We start from the raw sequence: 20,618 nt of genomic DNA on the forward strand, positions 1-20,618 counted from the left end.
GGACACCTCCCTGGTGTCCCACCGGCATGTCCCACCGGCAGGAGGCCCAGAGGATGACCCAGGACACGCTGGAGAGACTACGTCTCCCGGCTGGCCTGGGAGCACCTGGGCATCCTTTCAGCAGAGCTGGAAGATGTGGCTGGGGAGCGGGAAGTCTGGGCTTCCCTGCTGAAGCTGCTGCCCCCGCGACCCGACCCCGGATAAGCGGCGGATAATGGATGAAATTTAGCTATTTTCAAATGCCGATTGCTCAAGAATGGAAAAAGATAGGAACAAACTTTTTTTTCTGTTGAAAGAAGAGAGTCTCATGTTTCTTTTGGTGCGCTCCGCGTTTATATGGCATTAGAATACAATATTCTGTGAGCCTTGAAATATTAGTCAAAACCCAGGAAAACGCTGGGTTTGAGCGGGGTTGATCCAGTGGAAATGGCTGGTATTTAATGAGTTAAACCTCGTCACTACAATCCCAGTCATTACTGTGCATGGTACTTCTAGTTTCATTTGATAAATGCTTCTTGTCGAATCAATGTTTAACATATTCAGTAAATATGAACCTGCTAAATGTAATAATTGACATCCTATACTATATTAACTTCTGCATGGAGAACACCATTCCCACCAGGACTGTAAGATGTTTCTCCAACAACAAACCCTGGATCACACCGGACATTAAAGCTCTCCTGAAGGAGAAAAAGAGGGCTTTTGTGTCAGGCGACAAGGACGAGCTGAAGAGAGTGCAGCGTCAGCTGAGAAGGAGGATCCCAGAGGGGAAAAAGTCCTACAGGATGCGGATGGAGGAACAACTGCAGCGGAACAATGCCAGGGATGTCTGGAGGGGCCTGAGGATCATCTCAGGCCACGGACAACCAGGTAAGACCCAAAAGGGGGGGGGTGTCAGTGGGCAAATGAGTTGAACCTATTTTTCAATAGGTTTGATCAAATGCCTGACCCCGCTCAGGCTCCCCTGCTGCAGCCACCCCCAACCCCTCCTGCCACTGCGAACGAGACCCTCTCTCCCCCTCTCTCTCCTCTCTCACTCTCCACAGGCTCCAGTTCCCAGCCTCATCAAACAACCACCACTTCCTCCTGCTCAGCCTTGTTCCTCACAACATCTCAGGTGAAGAACCAGCTGAGGAAGATGAAGGTGAGGAAGGCAGCAGGCCCAGATGTGATTAGCTCCCAGCTCCTCAAATCCTGCGCAGACCAGCTGTGTGGAATCGTCCAGCACATGTTCAACCTGAGCCTGAAGCTGGGCAGAGTCCCCCAACTGTGGAAAACATCCTGCATGGTTCCGGTTCCAAAGACACCCCATCCGAAGGAGCTCAACAACTTCAGACCAGTGGCGCTGACGTCTCATCTGATGAAGACACTGGAGAGACTGGTCCTCGTCCATCTGCGCCCCCTGGTCAGCTCCTCAATGGACCCACTCCAATTCGCATACCAGCCTGGCATCAGTGTGGATGATGCCATCACCTACCTGCTCCACACTTCACTCTCCCACCTGGAGAAGGCGGGTGTCAGGTTCGCCAATTTGACATATCGGGTTCATAGCTGAAAAGGAGAGACACGCAGCCCAAGTGGAGACAGAAAGGTTAACAAAGTTTATTTGGCAACTTCATCTCCCTTCTGTTCATCGATGTTTTTCATACATTCCCTTTTATAACATCGAGGAATCAGATTACACTTCGAGAAATCAGATTACATTCAAGGGTGGTACAGTTCGTCTTCTCAAAAGCTGGTTTGGTCCGGTTTATCATTGGTGTGTCGTCGTGGGTCGCAGCTGACTTTGTCGTCAGCATCTCTTATCAGGACCTAGCACGATGTTGCTTGCTTCAGACTTTGAGGCCAACTTCTTTATCAGGACTCATCACGATGTTGTTTACTTCATCCTCATTTCTGAAGAAGTGCCACCGCCCTTCTTTTCAACATGATATGTGCACCATGTATTGAAATAAAGTTGCGTCATGGCAAATGTATAATAACCTCCAAATATTATTCTAACATTCCCCCCTGTTTATTCTACATTTGCCCCAAATATTATCATCAATGGAATTTCCAAAGATTTAATTCCATCAAATCATTAGCTTGATAGCAAATGTAAACCCCTCTATTTTTCTTTGTTTAACTTTAATGTATTTGAGCGTTTTGGATTAACGAATAGGATCTCCCAGGTAAATTCAGTCGTCGTCATCAACTTGGTCATCACTGTCTCCTCCATCACCAGCACCTCTGTAATGAATCAAAGGATATATTTCCTGTCGTTTGGAATTTGTTGGAGCGAGAGCTGTTGAGATAAATCGGAAAAGCAAAACGCGAATGCAGGGAATACAACAACATCCACACAGTACAAGGATTGAGGTGAACATTGTTATAGAAATCATTACAGAAAATACCATATTTTTATATTTACCAAACGTTTTGTTCCACCACTCATCCCATGCAGAGGTAGTCACACCTGAGTGTTCCTTCAGCTTTCGGTTCAGGGCGCGCAAGCCTGTAATGGCTCTTGTGAGGGACCCTTCCGGAGAAGTGTTGTTAGGAATGAAAGTACAACACTGATCCCCAATCATGGCGCAAACCCCTCCTCTCTCTGCCAACAGCATGTCCACCGCGATGCGGTTTTGAAATGCCATGAGTGATGTTGCTGCCAATTGTTCTTTTGGACCAATTTTACGTCACCCCAGATGGAAGGACGACGAAGGATCAATTGTTCTTTAATAGCTATAAATCCTTCTTCAATGAAGTTCCCCAATCTTTGCACGTTATAGTGTATGTAATTTATTCGATCCACATTCTTATTCGGTGTAATCCAAAGAAGAATGGACTCAAACCCCGCTGCGATTTGATTTACCAACTTATACTCATCTGGTACGCCCCTTGGTTGGCCAATTGCATCCAAATAGGTCATATCACCATCCCTCCAGGAAGCACTTCGTCTTTTCCTGGCGTAATAATAGGGGTATTCGTCGGCTTCAACTGCCCTTTGAAAATCCCTTGCTGTGGATGGAAAAATAGACACTGGTAAGAGAAGTGACACCAATGCACAAGTTCCAACTGCGCCCTTTAATGAATCAAATAATTTAGTACCCCGCACCACCACCACACATCGCTGCGTGGCAGTAGTGTACCTGCTTGGAGTACAGTTGTTTTACACCACTTGTGTTCCTGTGAGATTAACACAAGTAAAGTTAGCCACTGCCACATCGGTAGAAAAGATAGGCTTATCTTTCGTTGCCTTAATCGCAGCGTACACATCATTCCAAGCAATGCAGTCCGCATTAGGTGTTAATTTCATCATTACTTCTAAAAGGCATGTTGATGGAAGAGCTGTTGGAATTACTCATAGTAATGGTCTCGGACACATGCATGAAACACAGCTTTTAGTGCAACCAAAACTACACAACACAAAATCTCAATTTTTTATCCACGTGAAAATCATGTCAACCGAGAGACCCCTAATAGGGTAGGGTTGAGATGACTTTTTACAATGCACAAGGTGTATGTTGCTTGGGGAAACTGTCCTCGTTTTGGGCTTATGTTTCCCTGACAATTGTGTCGAGCACAGATCATACAGGCTCTTCAAAAAATCTTTTGAGAAAAAATTAAACCCATATGTTGTATAAAATTGGTTTATCTGTCTTACCATACCATCCCTCCTGTTTGACATGTGTGTGACAACATGTGTCAATATTGCGAAAAATATTTTTTGGAAGAATTGTTTTTTTTTTTTTTTTTTTTATCTGAACTGACATATATGCCATTAGTCAAAGTAGCTCCTTTTTCTAGCCATAGATTTTCTCTTGCATAAGACTTTGTTGTTACATGTCTGCAAGGATGTTGCCTCGCAGAACGTTATCTATCAGCGCACACACAGCCACACCTATGAATGGCTTGGTAGCTGCTTCTTTTGCTGTCTTATCTTTCCTAAAGTAATGTCATCAGTATCCACAGTATGTGCGGAACATTTAAATGTTGCAATTTGGTTTTGTTATTTTTATCTAGTTTCCATCTTTGTGCCATTGTCATCCAAAATTCTGTATCTTCATATCCGTCTTTATTCACTTCTTTTTTTTTTTTTTTTCTTTCTCTCCTCTCTTCGTTTTATTTTGTAAGTCGACTATTGTGTATTAAGCTGACCAGCGAATTTATATTTTGTTATCCATGAGTTTAAATGTTTTACTTTTTCCGGACATTGGCTTTCTATAAATTTCCAGTCCTTACACGTCAATTGTTGTTTCGGATCCTTTTTGCTAGCTTTTTTACTGTTTGATTTCCCCATGTTTTCCTAAACTGTTCTCCAATCCCTGAACAGGCTGACAATTACTCTGTTTTAGGTAATTCCCAAGCTTCTGCTTCCCAGACAGTTGTCGGTTAAATTTCCTGTTCCAAAATGAGGTTGCAAGCCTCCATGCACACCTTTCCATTCACACTATTTTTTCCCCCTTCTTACTTTTTTCCCTTGTCTTTTTTTCCCCTTATTTCTCTTCCCTTTTTTTCCCCTTTCAAACGCGCGTGGAGGATACACCCCTGTTATCCTCTATCAGTTTTATAGACTATCTCTGTCTCTTCACGTAACATTGACTAGTATCCTTACGGTTTTACACAGTTTTAAAGACTTACTCTGTCTAGTCCCCACAATATCCCCACGGAATTTAACTACTTACTTGCAGAGGAGTCCGCCCTCCTGTTAATGCAGAATTTAACTACGTACCCCTTCAAATGCCCACATTTATCACACTCATTCATCACATTCGGACTTCACACACTCACCCAAGATGAGCTGAACGTCTCTCTCCGCAGCCTCCCTTCAACTTTCAGCATCCAGTAGCAAAGTCGAGGACCAGGTCCAAAAAAAGAGAAAGAATCCTTATCTTGTCGTGGCCACGATTGTCCCCGGTCGTCGGCTTCGCCCCTGGACGCCTCCAGTATGTTGGGTTCACGGCTCTGAAGGACCAATTTTATGTCAGGACGAGCGGGGGGCACGGTGAGGATCATGTTCTTTGATTTCTCAAGTGCTTTCAACACCATCCAGCCCGCCTTATTGGGAGACAAGCTGGAGCAGGCGGGAGTGGCCCACCACCTCATCACATGGATCCACGACTACCTCACAAACCGGCCACAGTACGTGAGGACACAGAACTGTGTGTCTGACGTGCTCCTCTGCAGCACGGGAGCGCCGCAGGGAACTGTTCTGGCTCCCTTCCTGTTCACCCTCTACACCTCGGACTACAAATACAATTCCACAACCTGTCACCTGCAGAAGTTCTCTGATGACTCTGCGATTGTCGGCCTCATCACTGACGGAGACGATCGGGAGTACAGAGGGGTTACGCAGGGGTTCGTGGACTGGTGTCAGCAGAACCGCCTCCAAATCAACGCTGGGAAATCCAAAGAGCTGGTGGTGGATTTCCGCAAGCGTCGGCACTCTCCACCTGCACCAGTGAATATCGAGGGAACAGACGTTGAGAGGTTCTCAACTTACAAGTACCTGGGTGTTCATCTGAACAATAAACTGGACTGGAGCGACAACACAGACGCTCTCTATAGGAAGGGTCAGAGCAGACTCTTCCTACTCAGGAGGCTGAGGTCCTTTGGCGTTCGGGGAACACTCCTCAGGAACTTCTATGACTCTGTGGTTTCACCAGTCATTTTCTATGGAGTGGTCTCCTGGGCAGGAGGCATCTCGGGCCGGGACAAAAAGAGACTGGACAAACTAGTGAGGAGGGCCAGCTCTGTCCTGGGCTGCTCCCTGGACTCTGTGGACTCAGTGGGGGGCAGGAGGATGACGGCAAAACTGTCATCAATGCTGGACAACCCAGTCCACCCACTCAATGACATTCTGAGAACACTCCACAGCTCCTTCAGTGATAGACTGTTACACCCTCGCTGTACCAAAGAGAGATTTGGCCGCTCCTTCCTGCCGACTGCTGTCAGACTTTTTAACAAGAACATTGGATCCGGCCTACAAACAGGAGGGCATTAGTGCAATTGTGCAGTCCTAGGATGCAATATATACTACTACTGTACTTTCAGCCAATGGTGTACTTAAATATTGACCAATGATGTATTTTGTTTACCATTACAGTATTCTTATAACAGTACTTTTATCACTGCAGCATTTCTACCATTGCAGGACGTTCACTATTACAGTACTTTTATCATTGCAGTACTTTTATCATTGCAGTATTTTTCTATCGTTGCAGTACTTTTACTATTACAGTACTTTTACCATTGCAGTATATTTTATCATTGCAGTACTTTTTACCATTACAGTACTTTTATCATTGCAGTATTTTCTATCATGCAGTACTTTTCTATCATTTCAGTACTCTTACCATTACAGTACTTTTATCATTGCAATATTTTTATGATTGCAGTATTTTCAATCATTCAGTAGTTTTTATCATTACAGAGTTTCCCCCTCTGTATAATGGACAGGCATTAGGAGTGTTTCCTTACACTTAGATACGTTTATACTGTGTATATTTGCATGCTTTTTATGAATGTCTGCTGCTAATGTTATACATTAACGGCTACATTACGCCGCCGACTCTGTGTGATCTATATCTTTGCTGCTGTAACACCTCAAATTTCCCCATTGTGGGAGTAATAAAGGACATCTTATCTGTCCCATAAATATATTAAATAATGCCAGAAATCGTAATATAACCATCCAATCCATAGGTAGAACTTATGAAAAAAATCCCTTTGTTGAATACAGATAGAGACAAGAGGGTAGGACGTCCTGACAGTTTAATTTATAGAGTATGTTTATGCATCGCAATAAGCAGGTAGGATGTCCTGACAGTTCAATTTATAGATTATGTTTATGCATAGCTATAAGCGGGTAGGCCGTTCTGGCAGTTTAATTTAGTCATTTAGAATATATGCATCGATTTTTTTTACAAACAACTTTTACTGGCGATTCAAGAGTGGCAGACATACTGTAGCGACTTTGTAAATAGTTCAAGGGTTCTTTTCTGTGGAGGCTGTGAAGGCAGCAGGTGAGTGAACGTTATGTTGTTGTCTTTGTGTTTTGGTTTGGGTCTGATCGGTGTGGTTGCGGCCAACAGCAGCCGTTTTTGGCTTAATAATAAAAGTGTTCGCTGATGGCCAAATTGGCCTGACTTATTATACAACGTTACACTGGTGTCAAAAGTGATAACGAAAGTATGGCAACGAGTAAAGGAAGTTACGGCGGCTGCCCGCGAGTCAAGGAGGAGGTGGTGGACGATTCTTACGATGGCGCATGCGGCCGTGATATGAAGCCCGAAAGTGTATCGGAGCATGTTGACCACCTGAGGCGGGCCGCAAGGAAGCTGGCGTTCGATGCTGGTTTCGGCTCATTGAACGCTGGGGGAGGAGCAAGCGCGAACGACGTCGACGGCCGCCATTGTCGTCATCAGCCTGTCAAGACTCCAAAATACTCCGGTAGAGCAGACTGGGAGGCTTTCCATGCCCAATTTGAATTTTTGGCACGGGCTGCTGGCTGGACTGAGAAGGATAAAGCACTGCAGCTGGCCATGTGTCTTACGGAGGAAGCTTTGTCCTGCTTGTTATTGCTCAGCCCAGCCTAAAGAGATGACTATGGCGCTTTGGTTGGTGCCCTAAGACGGCGTTTTGGACAATGCAGTCAACCTAATGTTCTACGCTCGGAGCTCTCTAACAGGCAAAGACAGGCTGGTGAACCACTGCGTGTGTTAGCGAATGACATTGAAACCCTGTCAAGGCGTGCATATGCCGACTGATGTGCAGAGTGAGCTGGCCAGGGACCAGTTTATCCGGGCCATTACCCCAAGAGAACTGCGCATACAGACTCAATTGGCGCATCCCCGTACTCTTCAGGAGGCACTGGAGCTGGCCGTGGAGAGAGAGGTTATAGGAGACACCACACGGATTGACCATGTTGACGGCCATGTTGTGCGCTCTGACCGGTGAACCAAATCCAAGAGAAACCATCATGGGTGGATGAGCTGACTGAGCTTATTCGCACTAGCACACTGCAGTCGCCACGCAGTGGTGCTCATTCCCGACGGGGCACTCCAGTTTGTTGGGTGTGTGGCCAACCTTGGCACATTAGCGTGCGGTGCCCCAAGAAGGCAGATGGTCATGGAAACGGGCCGGGGTCTGTGTAGAGTGGACGCTGCAGACCACTGCACCTGTGTCCCAACACGCGTTGTTTCCTCGAGACGGAACCCAACCACAAAGATGGGGGAGAGGGGCTCCATTTTCCCCAGAAGCAGGTGATACTGCAGAGTCTGTGAGGGTGGTTGGCTGGACCCATGCGGGGGATTTCTGTCATGTCCCCATTTCGCTAGGGGGGTCTCCGTGTGTAGCCCTTGTCGACACCGGCTCCACTGCAACACTGTTGAGGCCTGATGTATTCCCAGCCGGGGCACGATTAGAATCTACGTCAGTCAAGCTTCGAACAGTGACTGGCGAGCTCACCCCTATGCTTGGAAGGGGGGTGGTGACTATCCAAGTGGGGGGACTATGCATAAACTTTCGGGTGTGGGTTGCCGCGGTACGCGACCCCTGCATCATAGGACTGGACTTTCTACGAACAGTCCAGTGCGTGCTTGACCTGGGGAGGAAGACGTTGGCTTTTCCAAGAGGCCCCACAGTTGAAATGGTGCGCCCTACACAGCCTGAAAAGTCATTCCTTCCGACGTCGAGCGCAGCCATTGCACAGCAGGAGTCTGATTCCACCCATGAACCGCTGGCTCCTATGACTTCTCCACCCACATCAGATGCCCACATTGATGGGCATTCCTCTTCCCCGGCCCCGTGGTCCATGACAGGTGGAGTGGACAGATTGACGGCAGTGCGCGAAGTGTGGAAGCGCAACAGTGATGGTTTAGAACCCAAGCAACAGGAGGAGCTGTGGCAACTGTTGTGGGACTTTAAGGACATTTTTACGCTGACAGAAGAGGAGGTGGGCTGAACAGACTTGGTGCAGCACGAAATTGACACGGGGGCTGCACGACCTATCAAAGCACACCCCCGCCGCCTTCCCCTTGCACATCAGGCAGATGCGGACAGCGCAATTGACGAGATGCTGAAAGCTGGCATCATTGAGCCATCTGACAGCCCTTGGGCCTCAGGGGTTGTCATGGTCAAAAAAAAAAAGACAGTGAAGAAAAGGTTCTGTGTGGACTTTAGACCCTTAAACAGCGTGACCAAGAAAGACTCCTATCCACTGCCCCGCATTGATGAGACTCTGGATCTGGTGTCTGGATCGTCCTGGTTCTCCTCATTAGACCTGCGCAGTGGATATTGGCAGGTGCCCCTCAGCCCGGAAGCCAGGCCAAAGACTGCTTTCTGTACTGGCAGGGGGTTGTGGCAGTTTTGAGTTCTCTGTTTCGGCCTGTGTAATGCACCTGCTACCTTCGAGCGGCTTATGGACAAGGTGCTGGCTGGCATCCCCCGACAGGAATGTTTGGTCTATTTGGATGACATCCTGGTCCATGGGAACTCTTTCCATGCAGCCTTGGAGGCCCTGCGCCAGGTCTGACAAAGAATTTCCACTGCGGGTCTGAAGCTTCACCCTGACAAGTGCTGCTTCATGAGAAGAGAGCTTGAGTTCCTGGGACACAAAGTTGGAGGGGAAGGCATTAGCACTTTGGAGGAGAAAGTGCGAGCCGTGAGGGACTGGCCTACTCCCAGCAACCCGCGTGAACTGAAGAGCTTCCTTGGGCTGGCATCCTATTACAGGCGATTCGTGCGGGGTTTCTCATGTCTAGCTGCACCGCATTTCCATCTGCTGCGGAAGGACACTGATTTTGACTGGACTCCTGAGTGCAGACGGGCCTTCAGCTCGCTAAAGAAGGTGCTGACGGAGGCACCCATTCTCGTCCCCCCAGACGCCAACCTGCCGTTTGTCCTGGACACTGATGCCAGCAATGTCGGAATTGGGGCGGTTTTGAGTCAAGTGGGGGCAGACGGGGAGAGAGTAGTGGCATACTTCAGCAAAACCTTGAATAAGGCTGAACGGCGTTATTGTGTCACACGAAGGAAACTGCTGGCAATTGTGAGAGCCATTAGCCATTTTCGATATTATCTGTCCGGTTTACCCTTCACTGTACGCACTGACCATGCGGCACTCCAGTGGCTATTGTCTTTTAAGGAGCCTGAAGGACAGATTGCACGCTGGCTTGAAGAACTGGCACCATATGTCTTCCAAGTTGAGCACAGGGCTGGAAGTCACCATGCCAACGCTGACGCTATGTCTCGACGCCCTTGTGCTCTTGCTGGCTGCCGCTTCTGCGAGAAGAGAGAGACCCGAGAGAAGGAACTTTGTGGTGATGAGCAAAGTCCCGCGCATGATCATGTCGACCCCGTATGTAGGGGGGTGCAGGTTGTGGGGGCACCTGAGTGGAGGAAGCAGCAGCAACAGGATGTTGACCTCCAACCTGTATTGCAGTGGGTCGAGTCGGGTCAAAACCCTAAGTGGGAGGAGGTCGCTGGACACTCGCCTGCCACTAAAGGACTGTATTCAAAGATTGGGACTCTTCAGGTCAAGGATGGGGTGCTCCAGAGAGCTTGGAAGGAGCCTGCTACTGGGGAGGACAGATGGCAGGTGGTCGTCCCCAGGGCTCTGAGAGAGGCTGTGTTGAAAGCTTCTCATGGGCCTGCAGGAGCAGGACACTTTGGTGTGTCGAAAACACTTCGCAGACTCCGGCAAAGTTTCTATTGGGGTCAACTAAGGCGAGATGTTGAGGACTTTTGTCGCCGTTGTGACCTCTGCACAGCGCACAAGGGTCCACCAGGCCGGTCTTGTGCCCACCTCCAACAGCTAGCAGTGGGCGCTCCTATGGAGAGGATTGCGGTGGACATAATGGGCCCATTTCCACGCACTGACAAAGGCAACCGTTATGTCTTAGCTGCTATGGACTATTTTACGAAATGGCCAGAAGCATATGCCATCCCCGACCAAGAAGCAGAGACTGTTGCAGACGCGCTGGTTGAAGGCATGTTTACAAGGTTTGGGGCAGCTGAGATCATTCACAGCGACCAAGGGAGAAACTTTGAGTCGGCTGTGTTCACTGCAATGTGTGAGCGACTGGGCATGAGGAAAACGCGCACAACACCTCTGCATCCTCAAAGTGATGGGCTCATTGAGCGCTTTAACAGGACCTTGGCAAAACAACTCGCAATTCTCACAGCGGAGCACCAACGAGATTGGGACAGGCATCTTCCTCTGGTTTTGTGGGCCTACAGGTCCGCTGTACAGGATTCCACTTCATGTACACCTGCCCTGCTCATGCTGGGGCGTGAGCTATGGACACCGGTGGAAATGGCTTTTGGCAGACCCCCTGATACACCAGCCGTGCCACCAGGACCGGAGTATGCCAGGAGACTTCAAGACAGGTTGGAGTCAGCACATGTCTTTGCTCGCGACCATTTACAGAAGGCAGGTGTAAGGCAGAAAAGGAACTATGACATGAAGGCCAGAGGGATGGACTTTAAGGCTGGAGACCTGGTTTGGGTGTACAGCCCAAAAAGGAAAAAGGGCAGGTGTCCTAAATTGGACAGGCACTGGGTGGGGCGGTGTGGCGTGCTGGAGAGGATAGGAGAGGTGGTGTACAGGGTGCAGCTGCCACCTAGTGGCAGACGGGTAGCCCTCCACAGAGACAGACTGGCCCCATATAGAGGTGATGCCGTTCCACAGCAGCAGTTTGGGTCGCGGACACACTCACAGTGGGTTTCGAATCCCACCCCTCCAAGACGGCGGATTGTACCTCCACTCTCACCCCCACAGGCGGCTACAGTTGAGGACTCATCGCCTGATGCTACACTGGCTGTTCCGAGCGGACATGCCTCGGGGCGGCCTCAGCGACAGAGGAGACCACCGGGTCACCTCAGTGACTTTGTTGAATGACGCCCTCGGGACGAGGTTCTTGATAAAGGGGAGGGCAGTGTAGCGACTTTGTAAATACAGTAATACCCCGGTTATCGCGGTTAATGGGGACCGAGACCACCCGCGAAAACTGAAAATCCGCGAAGTAGCGGCGCACCTTCAAAAATGCTTAAAAAAAAAAATATATATATATATATATATATATATATATATATATATATATATGGGTAGAGAGAGAGAGAGTGAAATTCATGTTATAACAAAAAAAACCAAATTATTATTAAAACTTATTTTTTTATTCCCCAGCCATTATTTTCGTATTTATTCAATTACTTTTTGTATTTATTTAATTACTTCGACTTTTACCTGCTGGTACGTCGTCCGGTGTGCCCTGTGAATGTTATGATCCTCCAGCAGAGCTGGAGGATTGAGCAGGACTTTCCAAACACAGACACGGGAAAAAAGGTGGTGATACAAAGATATTTATTATAATCACAATATAGTCAGTGTAATCAGCGCGTCTCGCAGCAGCTGACGGCATGGGGCGAGACGATCGCTGGAGGAACGCCTACACAGCTGAAAAAACAAAAACACGCGGCATGACAGGCACGGATCATGACAGCGAAATGAAAGGTGGCATTCTTCATTTATTTATTTATTCATTCATAACTGACAGCCTCACACTCCGCTCGTGCCCGGGCGGAAGAGGTGCTCCTATTCGGCTTAACTGTGACACACGCCCGCCCTCCTCCTCCGGAGCTTCCATTCGGTTAAACTTAGGGGCCGCTTGGAACCGCCCGTGCCCGGGGAAGGTGCTCCTCTTCGGCTTACTGTGACGCGAGCATGCGCTCCTCCTCCGGAGCTTCCATTCGGTTAAACTTAGGGGCCGCTTGGAACCGCCCGTGCCCGGGGAAGGTGCTCCTCTACGGCTTAACTGCCACGCACGCCGGCCGGAACTCTGGTATGGTCCGAACCGCGCGAAACGTCGCCACCAATCGTGTCCGGGGGAACTTGCTCTTCTTCGTCCACTCTCTTCGGCGCACGCCGGCCGTCTAACCGCTCCAGCGCCCCCTCGTGCCGCTCGGCGAAACTACAATGCCCCCGAATATTTTTTAGACCCGCGAAGCACTGAAGCCGCGAAAGTTGAACCGCGAAGTAGCGGGGTATTACTGTAGTTCAAGGGTTCTGTGTTTTCCTCTTTTCTGTGGAGGCTGTGAAGGCAGCAGGGGAGTGAACGTTATGTTGTCGTCGTTGTCGTTGTGTTTTGGTTTGGGTCTGATCGGCGTGGTTGTGGCCAACAGCAGCCGTTTTTGGCTTAATAATAAAAGTGTTCGCTGATGGACAAATTGGCCTGACTTATTATACAACGTTACAATACTCTGCGTGAGTAAAGTGCTCAACAGAAACACGCGTCAAAAGTATTTTCAGGCAATGAAAAAGGTCAAATATGATCAATGAAAACAAAAATATTCAATACTCCCCACTTTTAACCGAACAAACGACAGGTAGGACAAAAAGCTCAAAACTGCCCATGAAATCACTATCGGCGTTGTGTGCCAGGATGCGCACTGGGCTTTGGTGGGACGTCTTGACGGGTAGGAAGGAATTTCAGAACACCGGGAATCTAAAAAAAAAAACTATCTATATGAGGCGCATTTCGATTTGTGTCTCGTGCTATATTGTATTTTCGTATTAGAATAAAAAGTTGAAAATCTAATTGTTTTAGGAGTTTTCCTGAATCGTTCCAGACAACAAACAAGAATATTAAGCTGTGCTTCAATTTTGGTGTTTCGAATTTAAAATGAAAATTACATTACCAGTCGTTTTTCCATATTTAATATCTGCTTCCAAACAATGTCCAATGACAAAAATAGACACGGACTGTGTCCATGTTACTAGGGCGGAGCTATCCTGCCACTGCTACAGGGATACCAAGATGGAAATCCAGGGGCTTTCTGATGCCCAAAACATTCACTCTCAACATGGCGCCCCACGCTCAGACTCGTCGTCAAGTTTGGGGCAAGTTAGTGGGTCAATGTATCGTTTCTCTTCTCCCAGGAACGAAGCAGATCTACAATTGGAATTGTCTGAATTTGGAAATGAGAATAGCAGACCAAGGACATCTCCGCTTCGCCTACTGGTGGAAAATGGTAGAGGCGTGGATTTTTCGCCGATCAACAAACTGCAACTCGGCGACAAAAACTATTTGCTGGATAACACACAGAATGGCGAACGTTGTAAAGTGAACTCAACAGTAGAACGCAGTGGGAACCACGGTTGTACGTCGGACCTTGTCATTTGTGGTCGGAGAGCTGGAGCGGAGACGGCTGATTCGACATTGCAAATGGCGCTGCTGCCACCGGTAGGGGAAGAAGAATCCTCGCTTGAGCAGCGGCTAACGTTACCATTTCCAGTTTTACTGCATCAGCGTGGGAATGGAGCCTCCAAGCAGCCGTCACTGGCCAGCACCAACCTAACCGCGGTGGACAGAAACACATCAAAAGAGAGTAGGAACAACGCCAAAGAGTTATATTTAGTTTTCAACGTATTTCAGGATGATAGGAATTGTGAAGGAAACGAACATCGACTCGGCTCCTCGTCTCAAATTTGTGACAACATGAAAAGACGAGGACTTCAGTGCTCGAAAGCTACTTCTTGTGAGCCTATGGAGTTCGGAAACGCAAGTAAGTCTCTTCTTTGCCCTTCCAATGAACACTCGAACCTATTGGATTCTAAAAAAATTGAGGCGGTGGATAATTTTCTGAATGGCTCGTCAACCAAGGTTGGTACTAAACAAACAGATTTTTACCACGCCGTCGAAGACGTTGTTTTGACGAACAAACATGGCGAGAAGATATGTGGCCAGATATGTACCGAAAACAAGGAAGGGAGGCCTTTGCGAGAGTTTTCGTTTCAGGCTCTTAATGATGGTTTAATTGCCACTAATTTGGACATCGTGGAAACCATGGAGGCCTCTGAGTTAATTTTGGATTCTGCTGTACTTGATGACACTCAAAACTCTAGCAACATTTCCTCAGTTCCCGATACAAATGGAATCTTTTCTGGAACCATTGTGCTAAACAATCAGACCATAATAGTGACCATACAGAATGGAACATTGACTCTAGCTGCCCCATCTGATGGATATGTTCACAAAAAAGATGATTTAGTCAGCTTAAAGGAGCATTTAGGAATGGAATTTCACGAAGATATTGTTCTTCTCAACTATGATAGTGGCACTAAAGCAATTGGGAAGATCAGCACATTGGGAGTCACCAGCCACCAGGAAGAGGACAGGCCGGGGTTGTCTATATGCGACTCTGAAATGTCTCTACTGGACAACATATATTTGCCCACCTCTATTCATTCCAGCCCTATGATCAAGCAGGAAGCAGGTGCCTTGCATGAAATAACAGAAGCAGATTTGTTTACCTCCTCATCAAAACCTAAAATAACAAACAAAGACGCTAAATGTGGACCCCTCTTCCAGCCCAACAAGGTGATATCTGATTCTTTCGCTTGCCCAGAAATGGGATGCTCTTGTACGTTTGACACGCGTCAAAAACTCAAGGTTCACCTCCTGAACCATGCTGAAGACCCACGCCCCTACCAATGCACGGTGGAAGGCTGTGGCTGGGCTTTTGCCACATCCTACAAACTCAAGCGGCATCTTCAGTCCCATAACAAGCAACGGCCGCATACCTGTAATTTTGAAGGCTGTGGCCGGTGCTTCACCACCATCTACAATCTTAAGGCTCACACCAAAGTCCATGAGCAGGATGACGCCTTCACCTGTGAGATCTGCAATGAGAGGTTTCGCAGTGCAACACGGCTTGGCAATCACCAGAGAGTCCACTTTGAGCCGCAGAGGCCCCACAGGTGTGAAATCCCAGGTAACGCATTTTTAATTATACAACACTGCATCAAACTTTACACATTGTTTCTGTCAGTATAAATTCATGGAGAGGTGTTTTAGGTTGAGATGAACCAACATGTTTTTTTCAGGGCAGATACAGATTATAAATAGTCATGGAAGCTGATAATGATATGATATTAATTTTTAGTAAAAGAGAAAATATTGGTGGAGAAAAAAAAACTCCCATCTCTTTTAACTTTTTGAGATTGGCGTCGTGTTGATATTTATCTCTTTATCTCTATCATATATGTGTATCTATGTATTTGTACAATAAGTATTCTCTATTACGGAATCATATTTGCATTGTCCAATCTTTCCGTATAACGGAATTTCCTTATGTGGGAAACAACTACGGTACATCTGTGAAGTGTGCTGCCACTGCACTCTTCCTCACGCATGCGCACACACACCCACACGCCACACACAAGCTTGTCACAATGCTGCAACACCTGTATATTAATGTGCAAGTATGTTAACAAAATACAGTTTTGTGTTTTTTAAATTTTTTTTTACGTTTTTTTTTCTTACACTCACTCACTCGCTAACTTTACCTACCCTCCCTCACCTCACAAGACGGCATTGCTCAGTTGATGTCGTGCTACAAAATTTTGAAGCCAGCCTATGCCCATAAATAGCGCGATTGATCTAGCCTTCTCTAAATAGAGGTCCAGTTAACGGGAGGTTTTAAGCACAACAACAGTTAAAGCATTCCAACACACGTTCATTTATGCCGCTATACTTTGTCTGTCAAGCCGCAAGCGATTTCCTCTGAGCAGGAAACTGGAATCGTATTGAGCCAAGTCGATTCCTTGTTTGTTTTGTGTGTGTGTGTGTCGGGGTGTGCGTGTGTGTGTGTGTGTATATATATATATATGCATGCTTCAACACCTTCAACATTTAGTTCCTTATCCCCCCCCAAAAAAAATGTTTTTCGAGGTCATCAAACCTCATATACAATACAATACCATTGTATTTATATCACGCATTTCACGTCAGCTGGAGCTGTAACAAAGCGCTTTCCATATTCTGTCACATATATTAGCAGGTAATTATAGCACAAATTAAAACACAAACACATTTACACATGACCCGAAGTGTTCAATGCTGGTCTCACCCTCGGGAAAGTTGGGGCCTTAAACCAGGTGCAGGTCTCCAACTTGATGGACAGTGATGGCGTCACTCACTCACAGAAGAGCCGATCTTTTTTGGGGGATGGTGTTGTATTGTTAACATTTTATTGAGGATTGATCCATCCAGGCTTTCTTTCTCATCAATACAGGAGGGCCCCACAAAAAAGTTGGAAATGTTTAACTGTTGGTGACCCCAAATATGAGGACCCCATGTTTAGAAAAATGTGCTCCCAATTCATTCTACCACTTTTAATATAACATTGTAATTTGTTCAGGGACTTGTATTGTACATTCATGCTTGTCCTTCTTTTTTTAGGGTGTGAGAAAACCTTCATCACCTTCAGTGCACTCTGCTCACACAACCGTACTCACTTTAAAGAAATGGGGCATTTCACCTGCACGTACCCAGGATGTGCCAAGGTGTATGACAAGGCCTGTCGCCTCAAGATCCATTTGCGAAGTCACACCGGTAAGTTGATGCTTGACAAAAGTTACAATGAGGCTGACTTGTATGGCGCAAAAGCCGAACCACGATGGGCTTTAGTTCGAGCAAAAGGGGTGTCAAATCAATTTTTTGTCATGAGCCACATCCTAGTAATAATTTACGACAGTGGGCTTTTTATATCTAGCAAAGCCATATTCATATATTGTTTCCTCATCATTTTGGCGCTTACCGTATACACAAATTCTCCTGCTATTCATTTTTGCTTGCAATCTACAACAAATTTAATTTGAAATCTGAAGTCATTCAAAATTGTGGCACAACAATTTATTTCGTCAAGTCGGTTGATTAATCGATATAGCCGACTAAATAATCTTGTAGGGATTGGCCAGGGGTCCATATGTATGGAGGTTAATTTGTTGCCAAAGTATGTTGTACTTGTGCAAAGGAAATTTGTACTTGTAACAAGGAAATGTAAGAAATTTCTATTCGTAGCAAAAACAACTTGGTGTATGAAATTATTTTGTATCTGTACCATAAAAAAATTATTTCTGAAAAAAAAAGAAAAATTTGTCCCTGTAGAAATAACTTGAAATGTATGAAAAATAAAATTCTCTTTCATAGGGAAAACAACCTGTAGTTCTGGAAATTAATTTTGCAGTTGAAGCTAAATTTGTGTTCTTGTGGGTAAACTGATTTTGAAGAAGTCGCCTTGAGGAGCCACGAGTGTTTTGCTGTACGGACGTGACTTTTGTACCAAATATCTCGTGAAAATGTTTTGTTTTGTTTTACTTGTGAAGACTGACATTTTGTACTTATGCACTTAAAAACAGAACTGGGGGGTGGGGCTAAGTGCATTGTGCATTTTTGACCAATCATGTCAGACGGATTTGGGCTTGCTGAAGCTCAACCTCATTGGTTAATTTGGACGCGCCGTGGCAGCGCGCATGCAGCATGAACAACCAGCCACCACTTTGCCATACCTTCACTTTGGTGTCGAGAGTAAGTTTTGTGTCCAACCTTTATTCTCTTGGTTATGCTTACTAGCTTGCAAGCTTTGGATTCCTTACTAATACATAAGTCTTTGCAGTCGTTTTTGGTGCCACGCTTATAATTGCAGGATTTAATTGAATTAATTCTCCTCCTGTGGGATGCTTTGTTTATTGTTCAACAATAATCGAGGAGTGTGGGCTGTTCACCTGTATTAGTAATCAGAATTTATTCGGCTAACAAACTTTTCCCTGTCATTGTTGTCACGTTGTGCATGCACCTCCTACTCTGTAAATTATGATTATATTACAAATATATTACGGTAAATAAATACAGCATTCAAAATGCATTCTTGTCGCGTGGCAGTTTACTTTTTGAGGTTTAAATATGTGCGCTCATGGTTAAGTTCTTAGATGTGTTCTTAGATGTGTTTAACTGTACAGCTTAATCATTTGAGACAATTATGAATTATCTTTATCCGTGACGTTCATGACATTTTATGTGTATTCCCGAGAAGTTATAATGCCAGATAATCTGTATTGAAGAAAAGGTTTCATATAAATGTTTTCATTTTCTTATTGATGGTTGTTGTGATTTAGAAATGTGAAATATAAATCAAGTTGTATTGCATTGTAAAATGTTGCACCAACTATTACAAATTAAGGTCATTAGTCAATGCAACTCATCTCAGGATAGCAACTTCTCTCCCTATTTACACAACCTGAATACAGTATTTTCTTTAATAATTTTCCTCTCCTTGATAAAGTACTTTTTCTCCGTTTTCTACATGATATCAGAATCAGAGAATCTAGATCAGAAGTCTTTATTGTCCATATATTGATATTGGGCTGGGCGATAAACCAAAAATTTACAGTTACCGAAATGTATTACAATGACCGACATCATTTTGCCCATTTCGGTAAATTCAGTGTCTAAAAAAAAAAAAAAAAAGGAAGAGAAAAGTCTTTTCTGTCTGCGGCGATGTTCATTAGGGGCGGGAAAAAAATCGATATTGCAATAAATTGTTGCTAACTCTGTCGCAATAAATAATCGATACCCTGGCGGCAATATAGATATTTCAAAACAACACTGTAGAACAGGCTGCTCAGAGACTGCGACACCGGCTCCTTTAAGAGGGCGGAGTTTAGCGCTCCAACTCACGTAGCGTGTGCATGCATGTGCGTATATAGGAAGGAGGAAGAAGGAGAGACGGTGGCAAGAATTGTGTCAGTCCTGTCTATCGAGCTAAGTTTGAGTTGTAGTCCACATTTATCCTGCTTCGAGTTGTGCGTCAGACAAGTAAGTTACAGCATTAATAACACTGTTCGTTTGTCTGTACAAATACACGTTTCACTGCCAATCGGTAACATGCAATGTTCACAAGCGCATTGAATGGAGAGCTATTGCTGTGACTTCTTTTCGTGTCTGAGTCACGTATGTTTGTGTTGTGATATTTGCATTAGTCAGATATTGATACTTTATTATTTTCCTTTTAGAACCACACGAATATTTCGTTTGAAGCATCAAGAAATGTGTACTTTGACTTCAACTTTATGAAAGACCAGAAAACACAAGATCCTATCCTCGTTATTGGAGTTCTAACCGGACTCACAACAGTGATTTGCATACTCCTCCCAGCACTAGTCATTTACATATTTTCCAAACACACATAATGGATTTACCTCGTCATCACCATCCGTATTTAATCTCTCCTGTACTGTCTGTGGGGGCGCTAATGCCGCAAACGGTTCTAAAATTGCCGGGATCAGCGGCCGGTGAAGAGTGTGAAGAATTTACAATAGAAAAAGAACTAATGCAAGAATGGGGGAAAACCCAGAAAAACAAATCAAGTTTCAAGAGTTTCCACTCGAAAGTGTGGAGACACTTCGCTTTTTACGAGACCGGTGACGGGAGAACACTGGATAAAGAGTATGCAATCTGCAAGAACTGCTTTGCAAAGGTAAAATATAACATCAACACTACGAATCTGCAAAGCCACCTCGTTCGCTATCACGATTACTACTCGCAGGTGATTAAAAAATGGCGAACCAAGACAGCTGATCCCACCAGAAGAAGGGCTGTTTTTTTCTTGGGTGGCTCAAGGTACTCCCTGGGTGACTGTGAAGCAGCTTCTTCACTCACCAACTCACTCAGTTTTGCCCACACTTAGCCCCCTCTCTGCTCTGGGCAGGCACTTGATGTCTTTAAATCGTGGATCTAACACAGTTGCCACTTTCAGCCATTACAGGTTTGTTTTCTCCCTCTGCTGTTTGAGTTCCT

General features: G+C 45.8%; 1 protein-coding gene and 1 long non-coding RNA gene across 4 annotated transcripts in view; one reads left to right on the forward strand and one right to left on the reverse strand.

The window, feature by feature from the left end:
* Positions 1–1,578: 1,578 nt before the first annotated feature.
* LOC148328351 (uncharacterized) lies at positions 1,579–4,487 on the reverse strand. The gene is made up of 2 exons (XR_015845736.1): positions 2,411–4,487; positions 1,579–2,229 (listed from the first exon to the last, which is right to left on the reverse strand). It is a non-coding gene; the product is annotated as an uncharacterized LOC148328351 (long non-coding RNA).
* A 9,269-nt stretch (positions 4,488–13,756) lies between these two features.
* Positions 13,757–20,618, forward strand: part of LOC148328352 (zinc finger protein ZXDC) — a 49,605-nt gene continuing 42,743 nt past the window's right edge. For 2 of the 3 annotated variants that reach the window (XM_088308032.1, XM_088308031.1), the window contains exons 1-2: positions 13,757–15,753; positions 17,223–17,375. In XM_088308032.1, the coding sequence (XP_088164158.1) occupies positions 13,797–15,753; positions 17,223–17,375 (2,110 nt within the window). In that variant the 5' untranslated portion in view covers positions 13,757–13,796. The remainder of the gene's footprint in view (positions 15,754–17,222; positions 17,376–20,618) is intronic. The other variant, XM_088308033.1, reaches the window with a different exon arrangement.

This window comes from Idiotropiscis lumnitzeri, chromosome 11, assembly GCF_059441095.1.
Source record: "Idiotropiscis lumnitzeri isolate Australia: NSW breed Sydney's pygmy pipehorse chromosome 11, RoL_Ilum_1.0, whole genome shotgun sequence".
NCBI lineage: Eukaryota > Metazoa > Chordata > Actinopteri > Syngnathiformes > Syngnathidae > Idiotropiscis > Idiotropiscis lumnitzeri.